This window comes from Xyrauchen texanus, chromosome 33 (genome assembly GCF_025860055.1).
Source record: "Xyrauchen texanus isolate HMW12.3.18 chromosome 33, RBS_HiC_50CHRs, whole genome shotgun sequence".
In the NCBI taxonomy this organism is placed as follows: domain Eukaryota; kingdom Metazoa; phylum Chordata; class Actinopteri; order Cypriniformes; family Catostomidae; genus Xyrauchen; species Xyrauchen texanus.
Window position 1 is genome coordinate 21,907,357 of NC_068308.1, and position 19,349 is coordinate 21,926,705.

Consider the following 19,349-nt stretch of genomic DNA (forward strand, 5'->3'; position numbering starts at 1 on the left):
AGAAGCAGATCATGTTAATAACTATAAACTCAGAAACTGGCATTTCTCTGTGTGGTCGATGCCTCTTCTAGGAGTCGTGTGAATGTCCCGATCTAAGGGGGAGAGACTGAAACTGCACCCGCCTGAGAGAGACTCTGCCTCGGGGACGCTCATTCCTCGAGCGCGGACGCTTAATGCAGCTAGATTAGAACGCGATGGCTCGTGACTTATTTAATCATAATATATGTCACTGTGCATTTCTTATCGTGAAGAAAATTGCCAATATGCAGCTTTATTAATATGAGAGCACTTTGCGCATTAGTTTGGAAATTGTTTTTTATTCATTCTATTGCACGTTTGTTTATTTAGTTTTTTTTTAGTACTTGGTAAAAATTTTAATTAAAAGTTGCAAAAGTTGAAGCAAATCTTATATAACGCCTTATACCAGCAGGGGGGCGTGGGCGGGCCGTGGGGGCGTGTTTATAATTTTATTACCTTTGTTTTATAACAAATATTCAATCAACTGTCATAAACTATGCATCATTTGAAAGCTAAAACACTCAAGAATCACGTTCTGAACTTGTTTTTGCAATCAATACACCAGAGAGGAAAGGGTTAAATTAAATGCTGACAGACCGACCCTATAAATATGAACAAAATGAACGGCAATACTTATCTTTCATCTCCTATGGTTCAGATCAGTTCGGACGAATCCAAGAAACACCAGCATACATTTCAATGTAAGGGTCTACTCTTCAAAATGCATCCCAATTTTTAATCCAAAACAACAAAAAAATAAGGAAAAAAACGAAATATCCTCCTCAGTTTTCATGAGCTCTTCCAGTTAGAGTAATCCATCATGTTCACTTTCAATGAAATATCGATTCTAATTTGTATTCCAATGTTCAAAAACCATCTCTCCCCCGTAGTTTGGACTGTTTCCGATAAAATGAGCCATTCCCTGTTTTTCTCCTTCAATCACAGGCTCTGTAATGACCAAAATATGAAGGGAGCGCAACAACAGGCTGCGGGGCCTGTCACTCTCGCACCTCGGTTTTTGACTGGATAAAAGCCACCCAATGTCTGGTCAGCAAAATTTTGATGGATGGGAGTATTAACCAACTAAAACACGATTGCAGTGATTGACAGTTTGCTTAGTTTACCTCAGAAGATCTGTCTAATACATAGGTCTAATACAAGTGCGTCCACTCGTGCGCTCTTCGTCATTTTATGCACAGCACGCACAGTTTTTACCATTGTTTTGCTACACGGAGCTCGTTTCAACGTGCAGATTTATTCTACATTATATCTAACAATCTACATCATGGATCGTCGACTGAAGAGGAGTTTTTGTGGTGTTGAGAGTGTTTTGGAGGAGGTAATGAGGAGTAGCGACGAAGAACAGCAGAAAGTCGCTGAAACAGACATCTTAGACAGAGAGAGCACGGTGTCGAGTGTCGATTCGGCTGAAGAGGAGATGTTTCTCCATGGACTCGATCCCGTATTAGATCGGTAAGTTGAAACACATCGTCTTGAGTTTTTATGGTTATGGAGTATTGGCAGTTTTTCTGTTCATATCATGTTTTTGATTATAAAATGACTAGCAAAGACACGAGGCTACACGAGTAGCTAGGTGATAGCTGTATATTATACATAAAGACATAATATTTATATCACACAGACACATTATATTTATGATGCATATAATATAACAAAAATATCTTTATCTTTATCTTTCCTGTCTTTCAGTGGCTTTGGTTTCCAGTTGGTAACAAACCTTGTTAGTGACTGCCTTGGATCAACATAAATACTGTAAATACTGTAATTGCTTTTTTTTTTCTTTAGTAATTGGATATTTATTATAATTATCAGTTTATTGTAATTTATTTGTGTAAAAAACACTGTTGCAATTACAAATGTTGTTTTCTTTTTATATAATTTATTAATTAGTTGTAAAACTATCACTTTTGAAATGCATACATGAAGTGAGTTTTTTTTGTTTCACTGTTTTTGCTGTCAGAATTGTTAATAAATAAAGAGTATTTTGTTAAAATGTTAAAATGTTGTGCTGAAATCATTTTTTCTTGTGTGGTTTGATGAGCAGAACAGTTCTGAATTGATATGCATGTATGTAGTATGTAGTGTTTACTCCTTATGTCATTTGGTTACCAGATGTCCATTTGGAGTCTCCAAATGGCCTTTTGGAAAGGACGTCTAGACTTTCCCTGAATAAAAGCTTACAGAAACTACATTTTTGGGAGTATCATCTTCAAATTTGGATCAGAACATGGTCAGACATTCAGTTTTATCTTTATGGTGTTTTCAGGCCTTTAACATAAAAGTCTGATACATTTTTCCCTAAATGAAATTCATTCATAGAAATCGTGAGTCACTTTCATTTAAATTTGACCTTGTTTTACTCTGTTCCTATGCTACTTTTGAATTAATATGACTCTTGGGTAACAAAGTTTCAAGTGTCTAGTTTAAAAAAATATCAGAGTTATGAATGTGGACCATATGGTTTAGGAGCTACAGACATTTGTATTTGGGTATGTCATTTTCAGAACATTCTCAAAAATAGGGGTGCTGGTTAAGAGGATAAGTGTTCAAAAATACTTTAAGCATACATTGTACAGTTTTGTTATAATTCAAAAATAATATATTTAACTTGAAGTGTTGCTCAATTGTATATTTTTGTTCTTCGTTCAGCTGTTAATTTGTTTACTTTGTTAATAAAAGAGTGTTGTTCAGTAACCTGTTTTTGTGTTTTGCTTTGGTACCGAAAATGGTATCGAGTACCGTGAAATTTCACTGGTATTGGTACCGACTACTGAAATTTTGGTACCGTGACAACACTACCAGGGAGATTAGTGAGACTGTAGTTCTCAGGTGAAAATAGCCTTATAATTCAAGGACAGTACATGTCAGTTCCTGACCTCAATGTTTCACTGAAGAAAACTTGTCCGAGCCTTGAAACCAAGCCTGAGCCATCAGAGCCATGATGCATTTCTCCTGAACAAACAGATGCATCTCAAAAGCACTAACATGTGTGCTCCCATCGCTCACCCTAATCTAATTTGTGCCTCCATTACTTCCAGAAAGTGACATTACTTTCAGTACCTTAGTGCTCAATTTTTCACCACTAAAGCAAACAGATGAACTTATAATATTCTGTTTGCTTCAAAAGAAAAGGAAGAACAGAGGACAAATTGAGAGCTCTGGATCAGAACAAAAGGCATACAACTTTAAGGCAGAAAGAGATGGCATGGTAGTTATTTCTGGTAATTCGGCACCACACATACTGACTTCTTTTATAAGGCCCCTTTGAGGCATAGCTGTCCACATTTAAAGCCCATTTATTTTTTTTGTCTGAGCTTTCCATATTATTTCTCACACATATGAGCCCTATTTGATATAAAGAATCAAAAACTTCTGTTTAGCAACATATCAATTATCAAATAAGGGAAATGTCCAGGACATGTCAACATATACAAAGACATCTTAACTAAGGCTGAATCCAAAGCCACTTGAGAGGAAACATTAATGAAGCCTTGTGTCATCAACCAACACGAGGTCACTGAGGAAATTAGAACAGTGTAAACTATTACAGTACAGAATGTCTGTTGGCTGTGGTTGGGTTCCAAGACTCAACATGACTAATCTACACACAGGCATTCAAAAAAAATTTTTCCAAAGCAATAAGTCTTGTTTTGGCTGCTTGGTCTCTGAGACTTGGTCCTCTACCATTTTATGAATTTCACTGCCACGAACAGTCAACAGCAATAAGCCAAAAGAAACAAGTGTTCTAAGACATTCCGCATGCTTCCCTGACATTGTCTTGAGGTATTTAAACTCTGAGGAGAATTGTACATAAAAAAAAACTCAGGTCATTAGACTTGCAAAACCTGGAACTCTGAAACAAACTCAACTGATCAACCCTCTGCTGGAGATGAGGAAGTTCTCAAGTTCACAAAGTTCAATCCAGCAAAGTGTTGAATTTATATGTAAACTATGAAGACATGAAGGCAAAATTTTGGTTCCTGGGTTTGTTTGCAAAGAAAAAGAATACAGAAGAATGGATATGAAGTATTGGACAACATATTTACAAGCATAGAAAACACGTTGTTGTTGATGAAAGAGGTTAACGGAGAATTGCCAGACTAATTCGTGCTGACAAAAAGGATACGCTAACTCTGATAACCACTCTGTACAATTGTAGTGAGTAGAATAGCGGCGGAAAAATATGCTCTGTGTGTGTGTGTGCGTGCGTGGTAGTGTAGCGGTTAGCGTGCTGCGCTATGAACCTGGCGACCAGAGTTCGATTCCCGCTCATGGCCAACACCAGTGACGATTATCTGAACTGGTCCCGGGCCTCCCCTAGGTTGACTCAGCCTAAAATGAGTACCTGGTGCGGTGTGTAAAAACATTGCCACTGGGGAGACAAAGGCGTTCGGGCGTGGTGCTGGCCGGCCACCCACCCCCTTGTGTACCGTTCCAGCCTTAATAGGTGCTCGCTAACAGCACTTGCCCCTACAGTCTGTTAAGGCTAAATGGGGTATCTTTATCTTTATGCGCGTGCGTGCGTGCGTGCGTGCGTGCGTGTATTAGGGCTGCCAAAATTAATGTAGAAAGGACTACTGGAAACTTACTTCATATGTTTCCAAGCATTTCATTTTGTTCTGTCTGATTTCAAAAGACTGGTCATAATAATCTGAACCTTTGCTAAAATCACAAGCATTCTGCAAGGTGTCCGTGTTCAAAAAACAAAAACAAAATCCAGTAGCTGGATCAGTAATTGGTGGAGAATATATTTATTAAAAAATCTCATTAAGCAAATGTCTGTTCTGTCGAAAATCTGGGTAGAACATACACACTTTATCTATCCAACCCCAAGCAGTCTTTTGCCTCCATACAGACACTTTAGTAACCTTACCCAAAACAACACATTATTTCAATAAAATCCACCACTGGGCTCACTTCTGCTACCGCCCAACGTGTGTGCTGCTCCAAGCCCAATTATTCCAACGTCCTGCCATCGCTAATAATAAATCAGCAGGTAACCAAACGGAGGGAGAGTGTATGAGGATTTGGGTCCCATCCCCAAAGTCCAAGGGCTTAAACACCCTTCCCTCTCTCCTCATTGCTCCCCTCACTAAAATAATTGCATGATGTCGTTGTCTGAAAAATGACAGCTATTAATCAGAGCTACAGCATTCGACCCATTTGACTAATCACAATTACACAAATGAATGAATCATTGTCAGAGGCTAAGACCTGCTAACTACCATACAATGGAGAAAGATGGTGAGAGAAAGATTTAGAGTATGGGTGAGAGAGAGAGAAGGAAGGGAAATTAAAGCTAAAATTTGAAGACCTTTTGTCATAAAGCCCATTTTGGCTGTCTGCACGTGATTGTTTAAAATTGCAAGTCCAAAGCGGTTTTCTACATTTATAAGGTAAACTGAGATTTTTTTTTGAGGGCAGCCAGCATACTTGTTGGCTCAGTGTTTGGCCACAGGCTGGACCATACCTAACCAAAGCTCTAAAAGTTTCATTTATTAGGTTTATTTTGTACTTTATTTTACTTCGAAAAAGAAACATGTACTCATGGAATAGAAATGTTACTTCGCAGAAGAATTGTTTATCGAGATTATTGCTAATAATAAATTGAATTATTGAAAATTGGTGTCTTGAACCATATTGCTTTTACAGTTGTTAAATCTCTGCAGAGGTCTGGATAACTTTGGTATATTTCAAATAAGAGTAAACAGAGGTCCTGATATAGAAAACTTACAAATAAATTTAATTATATGGAGGACAGAGCTTAGTTAAACACAGAGTTGTGAATGATACGCAAGAGAAAAAGGAACAGACACATCTATAAGTCAGCAGAAGAGAATGCTGAACGTTGCACAGAGACTAGGTAAGTGTGAGTGTGTAAGGTAATATGTGTATAGTGTCATGTTAATGTGAAGGATATGAGGTCACTCAGGAACGAGTATGAGGGTGAACAGGGAGTGTGACCAAACACATCACTAACACCGCACCTCAAGTGTGTGTATTTATGTTGTTCATGTTCACAAGGGTGATTTCCTAAAATGTGTGTCTGATAATGGCATTGAATGTGCGTCTGGTTTTGCATGCAGATGACAGTATGTGGGAGTCTGCAGGTGCATGTGTTTATAAGTGTGTGTAAGAGTGAGGTTAAGTTACTGAGCTCTCACCAAAGGCTCTTTATTTTTGACCAGTCTGATGATCTTGACAGAGTCTTCTTCATCATCAATGTCATCTGGTAAAGGAGGAAGTTCTGGATCATAACTCTTCCTGGCCACCGTATCGTGAGCAGACAACAAACTCTGCAGTGTGAGAGAAACACATAAGTTGTACACATAAAAATCCACAGAAACACACAGGCAATGAGACAAACAGTAGTGACAGAGTCATTTGACTGATTTTGTGTAGCTACTCGTGTTGGCTAATCATTGCAGCCCTGATACTCCAAGCAAATGTCTGAACCCTATAGTATAAATCACAGAGCTTTAGGAGGTCTGCTTTAGATTACTACCTCCTACTGACAAATAAAGCAGCTTTTGAATTGATTACTGCTACTATTTCACTCCAACCCTCTTTGGTAATTTTGTTTGTTATAGCTTTACCAGCAGAAAAAAGAAAAAAGAAAACCAAGTCAAACCATACTTTCAAAGTTTAATTTGCAGGATTTGATTAGTGTTACACAGCCAACTGATTGGGATTTCTGGGTATTATGAGTATGACAGCAGCATATGCGAGTTTCCATGGACATTCTATGTAAATTGGGTTAGGACTCTTTAAGGCTGATGGACAAAGAGAGGGCAATGAAGTTCTCAACTATTTTGAATATTTCACACCTCTTCTCTCAGAGAAATAGATGAGAGGGAGAGCTCTAGTGAAAGAATGACGGTATTCAGAGATTCATTGCTTTAACGATGCGGTGTGTCAAATGCAGCTGGAAACACTTTTTCTTCTTTCTTTTGCTTCTTTTCTCCCTCGCATTTACAATAAAACACCATCTTCCTGTTAAGTGCCACGGATAAAAAATGGGGAGACAAGACAGAGAGAAGAAAAGTGTCTGTTTTATGACATGGGATCAAGCTTCAGAAAAACACTCAACATGTGGCTAAAGCAAAACAGATGGGATACAGAGAGAGAGAGAGGCATTTGTCAAGTCCAGTGGTGTACTGGCAATTACAAGCCATTATCTAGACAAAGGTCATTAATTCTGTTTGCACCCCCTGATCACTTAAGTCTTAGCAAATAATTATACATGGGTAAAAAAAATCTGAAATCTGAAGATACACTCTTCCAAATCCAGCTTCAAGTATAAATAAGTGCAAGGTTATTTTTTCCACACAAAGGTTTGCTAAAAGTCCTTTGCAAAAACCTCTGGAATCTGATTTGGTTTAGAAAGTCTGCTTATTCAATAAATTAAATGCCATCCACTGTAATACAATGATAATCTTTCGTCCATAAACCTCGTCTCAGTCAACTAAAACATGTGCCTGATTGGCCTATACACCTGCCCGTCATACAATACTGCCCTTTTTTTTCTAGAAATAGGGAATAAATTATGAGATGTAAACAAGTTAAAGCAACTAGAAGCCTGAAAACTCAGCGTTCACAATCCAGTGTTTGTTTGTTTATGATTGTGAGATGAACATGAAGAGCAGAGCATGCATTTGCCCTGTAGGGAACAATGTTGTTTGCCTCTACATTAAACACAGTTCTGCAGATTGGAATGAATGGTGCAATTGTTTTAAGGGAACTTGAAATGGAATATATTTAAATTGCAACTGAGTTGCCATTCACTTCTGTCCAAGTACCCCTCCATGAGACAGACACCAACAGTCACACACCTACACACCAAGAGTCCTGGATTCCTCCTCAGCACCGGACCAGATCTGTTCTTTAACCATGTAAAAACACTTTACACCAGGCAGTGTTACACTAAGAACTGAATAAAATATTATAGTATAAATATTATTAAAGCATCAAGGCATTAACCATCTGCGACCATATTATTTCTGTTATTCTTTCTTTTATTCTCTCTTTTCTGAGGGCAGTACCGTTTTCCTAGGCCAATGTGACATTGCGTTTAGGATTCTGGGAGTATTCCAAAAATATGGTGTGGCAGACTGTATGCAGCCTGCTATGCCAACACCAAACCACAAGAATGGTAAAAAAATACACATAAAAACCATACACATGACTCTGCAGCCATTGGCTCCTAAACCAAAACATTTAGGAGCCAAACGGCCGTTCGTAGTAGCCAAATTACAGAACTGCTTGATTTAGATTATTGTACACGAGCAAGAGAGTCAAAGAAGAGACAGATGATAGCCAATAGTTTTGAAAATCAATAAACACTCATTGAGCACTTTTTTAGGGACACTGCGTGAGCCCGATGTGGTCAATCCTCAAGGTTGGACTTGTTGTGCTATACTTCTCACTACAATTGTAGTGGTTATTTGAGTTAATGTAGCCTTTCTGTCAGCTCATACCAGCTGGGCCATTCTCTGTTGACCTCTTTCATCAACAAGGCCTTTCCATCCACAGAACTCCCACTCACTGGATGTTTTTTGTTTTTGGCACCATTCTGAGTAAATTCTAGGGACTGTAGTAAATGAAAATCCCAGGAGATCAACAGTTACAGCAATACTCAAACCAGCCCATCTGGCAACAACGGTCATGCCAAGGTCGAAATTTTCCCCATGGTTGATGTGAACATTAACTGAAACTCCTGACCCTTATTGGATAAATTACTCTGATTGAAACTGCTAACCTGATTTTCTGAAATCAAACCTTATTGTGTATCTTTTCGGCTGTTTCATAAAAAAGACCTGGTTCAGAAGAGTCATTTGTTTGTGAATCGGACATCATTGCTCATACTGTGTTTGTTGTTGCATGAAGCGAGCTCAACTAAAAAAAAAAGGGGGTAAACCAGCAGTGCCAGAAGACACACTATTGTGTAATTTAATGATGAATTTCAATAACTCACAAGATGATAGCTGACAAAACTGCATATAAACGCACACAAATGTGTCTCTGCTTGTTGCCCATGGCGACTCGATTTTAAATGATTGTCGCAATTACTAATTTTAGTCATAGTATGGAGCCCTGATATGTATGTTGAGCTGAACATGTACATGACATTATAAAAAAAAAAACACGCTGAATCACTATTGCTGCGACCCCCTGTGAAGTGTCTTCAATATTGTGTATTTTTATATTGGTGCATATACATGGAAAATAATACATATTCATTTAAATGTTAATTTAGTGAAAAACACTGAGGAAAACATGGCTTGAACTTTTTGAACAAATCTTTAATGTGTATTAGTTCATACATTAAACATTTTGAATCTACTTGGTTATAATGACAGTTTAGTTTCAATGTTTCTCTGATTAAAAAAAATTATAATTCCCTTTTAAAAGCCATTTCACAGCTTATACATTAATAGAGAAATCTTTAAAAGGCTGAAAAATATCAAGTTATAACTTTTTTCTAGCTACATCACCCAGACTTATATGAAACCAATGAATTAATACAATCATATTTTAGGATTTTATGGGAACATGGCAAAAAAGCCTGTTCCACTTGAGTGATGTCCAGAAGTATCTTTAAATCTGAACAAGCAGCTATTTCGTAGATATATGGGCCTGATGATGACAAATTTTAGATTCTCCCTCCCTGCCATGAAATATCAAATATCTTTGCCACTAATAAACTTAGAACTGGTATTCTTTAAGGCTTTGAAACAGGACTGCAAAGTTAAATCTCTCTACTATCCTTTTACAGAAAGGATTGTTTTAGGAAAATTCTATCAATTCTCTGCCTTTTAACTTTGAGTAGTCCAATCCAAAACACTTTGTTCCCACCACGTCTGTCTTAAGTTTTACAACCCAGTTTAAACTCACTATCCTGCCCTTTACCACACACACACACACACACAATGGGTGTTTTATGGAGGTAAACTCTCTCCTGAGATTGGAACGGTGGGGTCAGCATCAGGCCAGGTAGAAAAGTGTGAAATGGGGGACTCGGGTTGACCCTCTCTTCAGGTACTCCACCGTCTGTGTATGTGCATGTTAACTACTTATAGTGGGCCTCCTGCAATAACAAATTGCTGAACTTGTCCAAACAAAGTCTGGGAAATGTAACTGGGCAAGTAGCTCTCATTAGGAATGAGTTTGTCATCTGAACAGTCATTATTCAATCCACAGAGCTTACTACCCAGACCCCTCACACACACACAGAGGGAGAAGAAAGGGCAAGAGTAATGCACTTCTATCTACTATTCTACACAAACTACTCGGCCACTCATTCCTGCTTTCTCACTCCTTGTTTCTTACTCAGACCAGAGTAGCTCCTTTCCACAACATGCGGATGTCATAATTGCCACTTTCATCAATGTCAATGCAAGACTGTAAGCGGGTCTAATATGAACAAAATTTGTTTTTTCATGTGTGAATCTTAGAGGAAGAGCAAGGAGATCGTTTAATAGGTTCCGATTTATGTCTGGTCGCAGGGAACGGATCATTTCAACACTAATTGAGAGTGATCCAGTTACTATCGTACAGAGACGCCATTCTAGTCCCCAGAAGCCATCTGCTAGTACTTTACGTGTTCAGCCAAAAGACATGGGGTTAAAGACAGAGGGGGGTCACTAAAGGAAGAGAGAAATAAAGAAATCTGGTGGCCTTGTCTGTTAACAATAATGTGTTTGTGCATATTTATACTTCATTAAATTCCACTGGGGGGTAGTATACAGCTCAATGTAAACTCACTAAGTACTTTATTAGGAAAACTACGGTCCTAATAAAGTGCCTGACGTGGTCTTTCCGAGATGCTATTCTGCTCACCACAGTTGTACAGAGTGGTTATCCGAGTTACCATAGCCTTTCTGTTAGCACGAACCAGTCTGACCATTTTCCATTGACCTCTCCCATCAACAAGGCATTTTCATCAACAGAACTGTTGCTCACTGGATGTTTTTCGTTTTTGGCACAATTCTGAGATAACTCTAGAGACTGTTGTGCGTGAAAATCCCAGGAGATCAGCAGTTACATAAAAACTCTCACCAGCCTATCCGGCACCAACAATAATCCCATGATTGAAATCACAGAGATCACACGTTTTCCCCATTCTGATGGTTGATGTGAACATTAACTAAAGCTCCTGACCAGTATCTGTGTGATTTTATGCATTGCGCTACTGCCACATGATTGGCTGATTAGATAATCGCATGAATAAGTAGGTGTACAGGTGTTCCTAATAAAGTGCTCAGTGAGTGTATATTAATAAACAGCGAATTGACCATTACAAGACATTTTTTTTCGCAATGAGAAACAGAAAAAGAAAGGATGACCTGAGGTTGAGACATCAGACATACTGTTCATCAGGGACTGTAAACGGTTCAAGGAACGAAAACCAAATACAAACTAAATTCTTTGCTGAAGTTAACCAAAATGTGAAGTCATTTTGTTTGGAATTTGTAAATAACCATTTAGGCAGGGCGGAGGGCAGGGCCGGGTTGTGATTCTACACACCTTATTGATTAGCCCTTATCAGGCTAATCAAGCCTCCGAGAGGGATAAAGGCAGACTGCGGAGGATGGTGCAGGAGAGAGAGATAATTTACGGACATGTCCGTCATGTGTGTGTTAAATAAAGTCTATAAGTCGGATGTCTATAAAGTAACCTAATCCATCCAATAAATGTACTCCCGAACCCGTACATTTCCAAAATCTTAAAAAGATAATCCCATTCTACCATATCAAACACCTTTTTGGCATCAAGTAATATGGCAGCAACATGGAGTCTGATCATTTGCCACTGACCACATGATATTGATGAAAAAAGTTATGTTATCAGTAGAGCTGCGGTCCCAAATGAACCCCACCTGATCTATATGTCATAACTTTACTTAATCTTTTATCAAAATTTTTTGACGAAAATTTTATATCTAGCTGGATCAGGGAAATTGGATGGTAACTCTTTCACTCACTTGGATCTTTGTCCTTTTTAAGAATCAGACTGATCCAGGCTTGTGACATAGTTGGTGGAAGCTTTCTATTCTTTAATGGTTCTGTATAAACTTCTTACAAAAGTAGAGCAAGTTCAAGAGCATAAGATCATTGCCTGTGGGCAAGGCCTTAATTACCTCGTCAAGCTCCTCCAAGGTTATCTCATCTTTTGCTCAGTCATCAGTTTAGGGAGATCTAGAGGTTCCGTAAATTTTCTAATATCTTCATCAGTAGACGAAGAAATGGAACTATAAAGATCAAGATAGAATTCTTTAACGCCATGGAAATCTAGGCCCGCGGACGGGCCCTTAAATGTACAAAATAAAAGTATGCGATAAACAAAACAGCTGTGTGTTACATTGGTACACATGCCACATATCTTTGGAAAGCTACATTTCTTGATTTTCTATTGATATAAACCATTTTAAGATACAAATCACAACAGCAGGTACAATCTATATCTTTGTCAGACCACCAACATATAAACAACCAATAACAAAATTTAGGCAACTCACCTATGATGCCTCATAGTTGTACACTGAGCCATAACTTCCCGACAAAAGCGGTGTTGTTTCATTGTCAAATGTCCAAATGATCAAATCAAGTAAAATGTTTAGTCCAAATCACAGTATTACATCAATAAATATCCACAGACTCTTGATGCATAATTTCAAAGCACCTGGCATCTGTGCCTAATCTTTCACATATTACCGTAATAACTTCAGTTCAGATGTAAACATTTCCTATATCCGGTATCAAAATGGAAGCACGCACTCTGACCTTTCGATTGACACCTCATTTGACCCAATAGGAGCTTCCATGTCCTGTCCACAGCCTTCAATACCCAACCACCATCTGTGTCGAGTGTAAGGGCATACCCACTTTCCTTTGTTTACTGATCAAACCAATTACATTGAAGAGTGGAAATGACTAACGCATCGTATAGCCAATGAAATTCTGAAAACAGTGATATGTGGCTTTAGTGGAGCGATTACAGGGCGGCTCTGTTGTGTGTGTGCGTAAAGTTTCCTCGAGTTTACCCACTGCTGTACGCCTCAGCGTAAATGCATGCAGAGCTGCTTTGGAACTGTTTACACATTTGGCGATTTAAATATGGTGAAACGGACACGAAAAACAGGATTTTCACCCCAGGATGTGATATAAGAAGGCATTCATTGTCAAAATTCTGAGTTTGGAGATGAAATTTCTGAAAACAATACAGATAATTCAGAGGCAGATGGAGAGATGAGACATGGCTCTGGACAAGTAAGTGTTTTCTTGTGTTTATAACATATATTACTGTATATTCGATAAATAAGCTTTAGTTTGAATAATGAATACACATTTTGTAATTACCCTTTGTCATGTGTTTCCTCAGTGAGTGTTTGAACCGTTTGTGCGTGTTTTTAGTTCATTGTTTGTTTCAGATCTATTGACATGCTATATAGATGTTTTGTATATTTACTGTAAATATATATATATATATATATATATATATATATATATATATATATATATATATATATATAGTAAATAAATCAATAAATATAAGTTGAAAATAAGAATATATGTTGTGTTTGAGAGTCTCTTTGTTACAATGCGGGGAGGTGGGGGAGGTGTAGGGCCATCTATTTGTTACAATGCTGAATTCATGGGGGAGGTGTAGGCCCATCTCTTTGTTCCATAGTACATTGGCAAAGTATACAGTATTTACAGTAAATATACATACAATAATACATATTTACACACTCGAAAAGAAAAACTAATATATATATATATATATATATATATATATATATATATATATATATATATATATATATATATATATATATATATATATATAGAATACAGAAAAGATGGAAAGGTTGTGTCTAGCTTTGTAAATTACATTTATTTATTATCCCCCACTCAGCAAGCGGCCACATAAAGTGGAGCAGCAGGACAGCACCTCATCAAGAGAGGAGGGCTTTCAGAGAGACACTTGCTGAGGAGCTGGCAGAGTTGGGGTCTCAATCCACAGCCAGACCCGTATCTCCTGCTCCACGAAGAGCACATCACAGGCCGTTGCACATCACCAAATCTTGCACCGCTGGTCGTCTGAAGTGCAGGCAGTGTCATGCAAAGACACCAGTGAAGTACTCTCCTGTGTTGTGCCTATGTGCTTTGTACACAAATGTGACTGCTACAATGACTGGCATGTTGCTAGAAACATGTACAATTTTATAATGGTTTGTAAATACTTTATGTAAAAATTAATGTAAATAGTTTGTTGTGTATTTTTTATATAAACAAATTGTCCACCATAGCACTAGTTTTGACTCTTTTATATGCACAACATTTAGTTTCAAGAAGGAAAAGGCACTCTAATGTGTTTATGCATCAGTTACTCTGTGTCAGCAAAACTAATAGTGGATCTGGATATGGAATATGATAGCTCTAAGTGTCATCTTTCATTAGAGCCCAAAATTATGACTGTACGTTGAAGCGTTCAAAAGTTGCAGCCTTTTTGTCCTAGGTTTCCAAAGTGTCCTTTTGGAGTATCCAAAAGGCACTTTTGTAAAACGCCTGGGTGTACCCTTAGAAAAACATGTGTAAAATATTCATTTTTTATGATATTGTTATAACATTTGAACTTGGACTAGGTAAGGATTCATGCTGTGATCCCATTGTGTTCTCAAGCTAATAGCTACAAGTTATAGTCATCTGCAGGCATCTGTATGCAAAACAAATTTCAGGCGGAAAAAAAAAACTTCTATTTCATTGTGTTCAAACTTCTATTACTCAGAATCAGTAGCACTTACGGTAATTCTGACTGCTGGAGAAAAAACTTCAGAGTGTCCCCTTTCAAATGTGACCAAAACCATGCATGTACTCCAAACGGTTCAAGAACAGCTTTAAATTTACTTTGGGTATGCCTTGATTAGGCGTTTTAGGCTAATTTTACAGGATTGGGAAGAGGTTTTAAAAGCATTATTAATATCAATGGCCGAAGTAAAAATTTCACCACAAACAGATTTGACGGAGGGAATGGTAGAAAAAGACTCTCTCTGCTTAATATATCAAGCTAAAAGCTTCCCTGCTTTGTCCCCTGACTCAAAGTATGACTGTCTTGCCCTGTATAGCCAAAACTCCACCTTCCGTGACAAAATAGTGTCCATTCTCTTAGGCTATCAATGACATTCAGTGCTTCAGTTTGGTCTCAATACTTTTAATTTTCTCTTCCAACTCCACAAGTTCTTATGCTTTGGATTTTTTGATGAATGCAGAATACTGTATGACCAGACCCCAAAGAACCGCCTTAAGTGCCTCCCGAGGACCAGTTGGTCTTCATATAAACATTAATTTCAGCCTTTAACATTTGTTGTATATCAGGATTTTGCAAAAGGGATAAATAAAAGCGCCACCTATGTGATTTATTTTTCTCAGTATGTGGCAACACCTCTAAACTCACCAGGGCGTGATCTGAGATTAAAATGTTTCCAAATGAGCAATCCACAACTGATGAAATGAGGGACTTGAATGAGGGGAAAAAGAGAATAAATCTTATAGACTAATGAAAATAATTTATAGTTCCTACCAGATGGGTTCAAGAGTTTCCAAATATCTGTAAGACCAAGACTTTTACACATCTTGTGAAGCGTCAATGTTGCTCTAGGGGCTTACACACTTTTGCTTCACTATGAGCAAGGACTGAGTCCATCAATAGATTAAAAGTCTCCTCACAATATTATATCGTGAGAGGTGCCAGCAGCTTGCAACATCCCTTCAAGAACATCAGCGTTAGGTGCGTAAATATTTGCCAAAATCATCATTTACCCCTGAATTTCTGCTAAATCAATAATGACTCTTCCTAATTTATCTTTAATCTGTTTGAGACATTTGAACTGTAGATGTTTACTTATCAATGTAATGACTCCCCTGCTCTTACTTGAGCCAGCACTAAAGAAAATAGGTCCACCCCCTATCTTCCCAAAATGTTCAGCTTCCTGTGGGGAAAGATTTGTTTCTTGAAGAAACACAATATCATACTTCTTACATTTAAGAAAATAATTAACCTTCCTTCTTTTTATGGTGTGCCCCAACATTTCACATTCCAAGTTGAGAGAGACAAATCCACTCATATTAACATTTGACATTTTGACATATTAGACAAAATATAATTCCAATTATAAAGACCACATTAACAATTAGTGCAACAATCAAACCACAGCCTCCCCCCAAACCAAACAAACAGAAAAAAGAAAAACATGCACATTAACCCTGCACACGACAGCGTCCATCCCTCTAAACTCAAACAAGAGTCCCCACGACAACTTTGCCGTCGGACTACTCAAGACCGGTGCTTATGTACAAATTTACAGAACAGAAAATTATCTATAAAACAAACTTCATCCAATAGGCAGAATAAACAAAAAGAAGTTGTAGATTCATTCACAAAACTGTCTCGAAGGTGTGTTCCCCAACAAAACAAATTACAGCCACTAGCGGAAACAAAACATACCAAAAATTTATTAATTTAAATAAATAAATATATAAAGCCATTCAGTTTCCTCAGACAGGCAAACGAATGCTGTGAGCCGGCTAATTCATGAGTGCAGGAGATGATCTAATCATTCCAATGTCCCTCAAAAAATACTCCACGAAACAAACTTCATCCAATAGGAGGCATAAACACAAAGAACAAGCAAATTCAGGAGTGTTATTCCACAAAACAAACTCCAGCCGCTAGGCGGAACAACACAAAAAGAAACAAAAAAGGTACCCAGCTTCCTCAGACGGTCAAGTGTATGTTCAGCAAGACAGCTCACTTGTGGCACTTTTCCACTGCATGTTACAGTTCAACTCGCCTCAACTCTACTCGCTTTACTTTTCTGAGCATGCATTTCCATTGCAGTTTAGTGCCACTTCAACATGGGTGGCTGATTATAGGCATAGTTGCGCTGCCTCTACTGCCTTGACATCATCTTAAACACGACACAAACTGACCAAAACAATAACACAACCGCTAGCTGTTAGCTACTAGCTCATTGTGCTGCATAAAGCAGTTGTTGCATGGTGATTTTACACAAGTGTAACAGTTAAATTGGCCAGGTTGTTTTAGAAGCAAGCTTCCAGTAGCTGGTCAACTAATAAAGTAAAGCTTTCAAGCAGAGTATAGAGTTAACCTACCACCCTCCATCGTGGCTGTGTCCAGGGCACTCTACCTCCCATTGATAGTTTAGATAGCATCCATTTGGTCAAACCACTTCCACTTTTCCTTGATGGCTCTGTTATTTTTTTTTTTACATTTTTCCTATACTGTTGGTAGGTCCGGTGGTAGCAGTTTGCGGCCAACAGCTGAGACACTTCCTGAGAGACTTTTTCGTTCCGCTCATCGCTAACGAGTGGACCATCCGGACCTCATTTATTGACCACATCGTGGTTTCACACAGACATTTATTTTTTCACAATTTGAAAGTTGCGTGAACAAATTATACTGTTATCGCTGTTGCTAACTTTAAAACTAGCGGGTTGAAGTCACGTGTCGGAAATCCAGTGACGCTGGTAGTGATGATTCTCACTGACCAATCAGTGATCTGCAGAATCTTGACATCACATTTAATATCGGCTCGGCTCGCTTGGAACCAAGACCGAGGTGGTACTAAAAAAAAGCATCAGGTACCAGGTACTATCCACAGTGGAAAACCCCAAAAAAGCGAGCAGAGTCGAGTTGTACCATGCAGTGGAAAAGCCCATTTGGCGGCACGCGAGAAACACACCATGACTTCCTCAGTCCATTGATTTTATGAAAGACATCGCTTGTTGTGGGAATGTAAATATTTTGCGGCCATCCTTAGCATCTATTCTCAATTTGGCCGGGAACTTCAGTGAAGCGACCCTTCGTTTCTTGGAGTGTTATTCCACAAAAAAACTCCAGCCACTAGTCGAAACCAACACAAAAAGAAACAAAAATGGCAACTAGCTTCCTCAGACAGTCAAGAGTATGTACAGCGAGACAGCTCACTTGGGGGCCACATGAAAGTCACCAAATGGTTTACTCACCCAATTGTCTCAATGCTTGTTGTGGGCATGTAAATATTTTGTGGCCATCCTTAGTATCTATTCTAAGTTTGGCCAGAAATATCAAAGCAAAAGTGATCTTCAGTTGATGTAAGAGTTTCTTGCATTCCTTGAATCGATCACGTTTCTCTTAGAATTATTAGAGATGAAAAGTAAATTTCTCAGTTGTTTCCAAGTCGTCACTGAATTATTGTTACATACGATGCATTAATACAGATTTGATGATGCTGGGTTTTGACAGAAACAGATTTGTAATAAAAATTATACTTGATTTAACTGTTTGCTTGTTATGATTTCTATGCTAATAAATTCACCACACCAGAAAATTGTGTCTTATTTTCACTTATTTTGGGCTGTTTTTCCAGACCACATTGCTTGTTTCTGTTGCTAGATCTGGTAGCTGGTATTTTACCCACCCTAACCTCAGAGAACTGTCATTTTAAAGTGAACGTTACTAACCATTCATTTATTTTGTTCTAACTGGTTACCATTTGGACAGAAGGCTGCAGAAGTTGCAGTTTTTGCTCAGAATGAACCGAAATAATTGTTTTGGTTTTTAGTCCCTGCTGTGCATTGTCAAATGTAAGTCATCACAATCATCTTCTTTTAAATGTCTTTTTCCAAAAGGAAAATTCTTTTAAAAGAAATATTGACAAGTCTGATCTTCATTTATTATCTGGAACTAATGCTTTCAGTAAAATTAGTTAATAAATTCACAACGCTTCATGGTGAAAAACTAATTATGCAAGGTTGTCAGTCTTTAATGTGTTTAGGTTTGAACCATCCTTTTGTTTGTGGACCCTCATCTCTTTTCATAACTCACTCAGCAAAATGGATCTATGCACCCACTGGATAAAAAAATAAAAAAAAGGACTACAAGATACAAAGTTTTCTTGTACTCTTACCTGTACATGTGGTTTGGACAGTAGCTTGAGAAGCTCTCTGATCTCGTCACTTGCAATCCTTCCCTGAAGTTCTTCCGTCAACTGATATTTAGAAGATAACGATTAGTAAAGAGAGACAAAAAAACACAAGTGAGAAAGAGTACTGATAACATCCATGAGCACACACATTGCATACATTAATGTATATATTATGAATAATTGGAGAATAAATGTCTCCCTTGAGGCAGGTAGCAGGTGGAGAGTGCATGTGTGTATGTTTAAGAGATTGAGAGATTTATAGGTAGCCTAGCAGCACAGATGAAAACTAAATGAGGCACAGAGACACACTGTTTTTTTTTGA

At 38.0% G+C, this 19,349-nt stretch overlaps 1 protein-coding gene across 2 annotated transcripts in view; it reads right to left on the reverse strand.

Moving 5' to 3' along the window:
• Nucleotides 1-19,349, reverse strand: part of LOC127627031 (MAGUK p55 subfamily member 7) — a 175,348-nt gene that overhangs the window by 64,449 nt on the left and 91,550 nt on the right. For both annotated transcript variants that reach the window (XM_052103232.1, XM_052103231.1), the window contains 2 exons: nt 19,010-19,090; nt 6,204-6,335 (listed from right to left, as the gene is read on the reverse strand). In XM_052103232.1, the coding sequence (XP_051959192.1) occupies nt 6,204-6,335; nt 19,010-19,090 (213 nt within the window). The remainder of the gene's footprint in view (nt 1-6,203; nt 6,336-19,009; nt 19,091-19,349) is intronic.